This window comes from Sinocyclocheilus rhinocerous, unplaced genomic scaffold, assembly GCF_001515625.1.
Source record: "Sinocyclocheilus rhinocerous isolate Xijiao unplaced genomic scaffold, SAMN03320098_v1.1 scaffold1764, whole genome shotgun sequence".
Lineage (NCBI taxonomy): Eukaryota > Metazoa > Chordata > Actinopteri > Cypriniformes > Cyprinidae > Sinocyclocheilus > Sinocyclocheilus rhinocerous.
The window spans coordinates 21,341-26,386 of NW_015642520.1; the positions used below are offsets into that span (position 1 = coordinate 21,341).

The 5,046-nt window shown below is 38.7% G+C and overlaps 1 protein-coding gene across 1 annotated transcript in view; it reads left to right on the forward strand.

The window, feature by feature from the left end:
• Positions 1 to 407: 407 nt before the first annotated feature.
• LOC107755969 (TBC1 domain family member 12-like) overlaps positions 408 to 5,046 on the forward strand; it is a 14,518-nt gene continuing 9,879 nt past the window's right edge. The window contains exons 1-2 of the mRNA XM_016572933.1: positions 408 to 1,910; positions 4,204 to 4,315. Coding sequence (XP_016428419.1) covers positions 811 to 1,910; positions 4,204 to 4,315 — 1,212 coding nt within the window. The 5' untranslated portion in view covers positions 408 to 810. The remainder of the gene's footprint in view (positions 1,911 to 4,203; positions 4,316 to 5,046) is intronic.

Sequence of the window (5,046 nt, forward strand, 5' to 3'; positions counted from 1 at the left end):
GATAGATAGATAGATAGATAGATAGATAGATAGATAGATAGATTTTATTTTTTGTTAGTTTTTGTAATTTTGTTGTCTATTTTTGTCAGTTTTATTAATTACTGATTTTTAAAATATGTCTGTATAGTTTTTACAATTAATTTTGCATTTCAGTTGTAATTATTTTAGTACATCAAAATTAAACTAAAGTTAAAATTCAATAAAAAATTAGAAATGTTGCTCTGGTAATTAGCTAAAATAAAATAATTGTTTAATTTTTTATTGTATTTCAGTTAAAGCTTATTTTATTTCATGTAACTTTTTATGGTTTGATGTGAACGTTATGGAAATATAAATCACATACTGGAATACGAATAATGTGTATGGATTGTTTTTTTTTTTTTTAAGTTTATGCTTTTTATGTTGACTAATAATATAAAACTCCAGTTTCGGTTTGGGTGCTGCTTTGTCAATGTGGAGTGTCCTGCAGTTGCTCCAACTGTCCGGTGGATGTCGCGTTAACTCCTGGAAATCCCACTTCCAACCTTTTGCTTGGAAGAGACACGCCGACACCACATTCAAAATGGCCTCTATTAGCGACTGCGCTGGACGTGGATCAAAATGTGCATAAACAACACCGAGCCGTTACTTTACTCTACATCCTTAACGCTACAGGTTTCGGAGGCGCGATGTCATGAATGTACTGGACTGGCAGAATCGGCGGAGTACATAAGATGAGAGCTTGTTTTGCAGACAGCCCAGCCGAACCGGGGCGCCGCCGCTGCAGCAGGGCTTCATCTGACTTTCTGAACCGCCGACACCTCCAGTGAGATGGAAAGAGTGGAGGATGCTGCTGATGAGCCGGGACTCGCACCGTCCATCGATGTCAACGACAACCGGGAGGAGTACAAAGCACGCGTTTGCGGTTCAGACCCCGAAAGAGCACGGGAGGGTTCTGTTTACAGTTCGGCATATGCGAATCCGGGTGGTGCTGGACAGCCCTCTCTCTCCCCGGTGGTGATGGGGTACAGGGCCGGAGTTTTAAACGGGTTTCCCAAAAAGCTGGAGGTGGGTATGGTGTGTCCGAATGGAGAGGAGGGAACCCGGCCCGGCCCGGATCGGGTTACAGGGACTTCCGAAGCCGAGTGCTGGAATAAATCCGACAGAAGCTATTTAAATTCACAACTGAGGTCTGCAGTGTCATTTATGGGTATAAACTCGCCGGATATCAAGATGCCTAATGGAGATGTTACCCATGAGCACATGGATCTTGATCAGACTCATTTCAGGTGTTTGGATTATGCAGAAGGATTCAACAGGAAGGTGCCTGCTTTAGACAAAGGTGTGAAAGTGGGTAATGGGGGGTTGTTGATTGTGAACAGTTATGACACCCTTTCTCAAGTCCCCTTTAGAGCCTTGGGTAGCCTTCCTGCTCCAAAAAGCCATGTCTTTGTTCAACAAAGCGACAGTGTCCTCTCCACGGGGAGGTCATGTGAAAGGATCAGTCGTGCCAGTGCTGAGAGCTCAGAGGAGGCCCAGCCCTGTGACCCGAATCCCGCAGACACCCTGTCAGACCTCAGTGCCAAGCTGTCCTTTTCTCCTCTGGCAGAAAACACCAGCGATTACACAGAGACAGACCCAAGCCCAGAGGAGGACTTCAGCGACACGGGCCCTCCTCCCCTCAGGCCCCAGAACCTCCGGACTAACTCTGGTCACACAGTCTCCCTCAGCTGTGATGCCACTCCTCTGAGCCCCGGGGATGATGGGTATTTTGGTGCAGAGGGCGGTGTGGATGAATATCTCGGCTCTGTTAAAGCATTCGAGGGAGGCCGGCGGCAGAGCGCTCCAGACAGGGTCGCTGCTGACCCTGATGCTTCATATGACCAGACGCTTGGCACTAAGAGACACGGCATTGCTGAGTTCCTGACCAGGTAGAGAAAGTTGTGTGCAAGTCTCTTGAGTTGCAGTGAACCTCATTTTGATTTTACAGCAGCCCCATTCAGATGTCTACAAAGAGTTACAGCTTTCTGTAGGTTATTTATTTATATATTTATTTTTTTAGAGGACAGAGGACAGAGTATGATATAATCAGGATCATTTCAGGGATTTTTTTTTAGTATTGCTAGCACTTTATTTTAAGGACCAATTCTCACTATTAACTAGCTGCTAGCAGCATATTGGCTCTTGATTAGTACTTATAATAAAGCACATATTAATGCCTTATTCTGCTTGATCATATTTAGATCCCTTAATCCTGCCCCATACCTAAACTTAACAACTACAGCAAATTAGGAGTTTATTGAGGAACTCTTAATTAATAGTGAATATGTGTTTTCTATTCTAAAGTGTTACCAAAATATTTGTATTAGATGATATTACACTATCATTGGTAAGATTTTTTTTATTGTTTTGGATGTTCAGCAAGGCTGCATTTATTTGACCACAAATACGGTAAAAACTATAATATTGTGAAATATGATTACAATTTAAAATAACTTTTCTATTTTAATATATTTTAAAATGTAATTTATTTTTGTGTACTCCAGTCTTCAGTGTCACACGATCCTTCAGAAATCATTCTAATATGCTGATTTGATGCTCAAGTAACATTTCTTATTATCATTATTGAAAATAGTTGTTTATGTTAATATGTTTGTGGAAACCATGATTCATTTTGTTTTCAGGATTCTTTGATAAATAGAAAGTTATGTATATATCTATCTATCTATATATATATATCTATATCTATTAGGGCTGCACGATAAATCGCATGCGATATTTAACGCGCATCTTATCTGTAAAGCCGGTTCTGTAATCAGCGGTAAATCTCCATCACCTGCGTGCTTTCACACTGAGCAGCATTAACTACACAGATCTCTCTCTCTATATATATATATATATATTTGAAATTGATTTTTTTTGTAACAAAGTCTCTACTACTTATTTGTTGATATTGTTATCAGCCATAACATAAAAATAATTGGATACTCAATATAGATACATCCTTACAGAGCAAGACAGGCATGTGTGAGAGAGAAAATTGGATCAGAACATCAGAAAATGAATCCCAACAGATTTACACAATGACCACATCTCTGACTACTTCCTTAAAGCTTTTTCTTGAATTATTGCCGTTTTTTTCCAGATACTAGCTACATTTCTTATTTGAAGTGTTGAGCTGCCTGTGAGGAAAGTCACACTGTTGCACGCGTGATCAGGCAATGAATGACGAGTAATAACAGGTGCTTTGACTGCCACTCAGTTGTGGCTTCTTTCTTCATAGACATGCTTCACAGAAGGTCTGAAGTGTGCTGTTTGCTTGTGTTATGTTTTCAGATGTTTGATGAAGAGAAGCTGCTTTGCTTTATTAAGGTCAAATACAATTTAAAATAACGTTTTGGCATCTGTCTTTCATGGAGACAAAATTTAGCATCAGAACCAAAACCGCATAGTATCAGACTGCATATCTGATTTGTTTCCGTTATGTTTGGGTTTAAATCACCTTATTGCACCAGTAATGCAATACCAGAGTTCAGAGTGAGTCCTCTTCCCAGGAGCTTTGGTCTCAACTCAACAAAGACCTTCATAGACTTTTAGCCTGGAAAAAACACTCACCCATACACACACACACAGAGGAATTTTAATGTCAGCTTTTATGAGTTGGGCTTCATGGTGTTCTGCTGCTGAGACTTTGTTTCTGCTCACTACATATGTTCAGTTCCTTTTTTTTTTTACAGGAACAAACTTCTCCTTTCCAGCTGTACCATACCATATCTTCCTTTGTCACACTTTCTTTTTGTCCGTCTCCCTCACTATTGTGTCTGTCATCCTATCTGTCTCTCTCAGGACAGTATTGACCTGCCTCACTGGCTTTATTGTGTGATTTAAGATGGCTTTATATCGATTGTCCCGTCAGAAAGCATGTTCAAAGATTTAAAAAGCTCGAGGCTCTATTTGCAGGATGCTGGTGCTGCTGTATCACCACGAGCACTATGAAATCCCCCGTATTAAGCGCATTAAATCCTGAGACCTGAGTTGTCCAAGATCTTAATTCCCTATGGTCATAGTCTGAACTTACGTTTAATGGTTGTCATATTTTGGCCTCTTATTTCACAGGCTACGAAGACTTAATTAACTCTTTGGGAATCTCTCTCTTTTATTCTTATAAAATTATGTGGCATGTGTTTTTGAATGGTCTCTCTTCCTGTCTGTGTGTCTTCAAAGGAGTTTGTTTTCCTGGAAGCCCAAAGCATCTCACAGTGCTCCAGGATGGAAGCTGTTTGGGAAAATTCCACTGCAGGACAACCCCCTGAAAAACTCTAGAACCATACAACAGGTAAGGTTTAAAGGAATGACATTTCCCAAATTTTGAATTCTGTTTTTATTTACTCACTCTCATGTCTCAAACCTGTCTGATTTGCTTTTCTGTGGAACATAAAACATATTAGCCTTTTTAAAATGTATCAGTCAGTATTGGATTTTTTTAATTGTTCATGATTATTTACATCATAACATTATGATGTTGTGATGCCTAAATTGACATGTTAGAAGTAGAGTAAAATAGAGTAAAAACAGTTATGTTGTGAAATATTAGTAAAATTTAAAACGACAAAACTGAATTTTCAGCAGCCATTACTTCAGTTTTCAGTGACAAAGGATCCTTCAGAAATCATACTAATATGCTCAAAAACATTTCTTATTATTATGAATGTTGAAAATAGTTTAATATTTTGCTTCTACTTAATATAGTGTAATATTTTGCTTCTGCTTAATATTTTTGTAGAAACCATAATATATTTGTTTTCAGGATTCTTTGTTGAAAAGAGAGTTCAAAAGAACAGAATATATTTGAAATTTTTTTTTGCAACATTATGAATGTCTTTATGGTCACTTTACTGTGTTGATCATTATATTGCATTCTTGCTAAATAAAAGTATCAATTATTTATTTATAAAATCGTATTGCCCCCAATCCTAAATATATTTATCTGTCTCACACACACACACACACACACACACACACACATAGATCTCTCTCTCTCTCTCTCTCTCTCTCTCTCTCTCTATA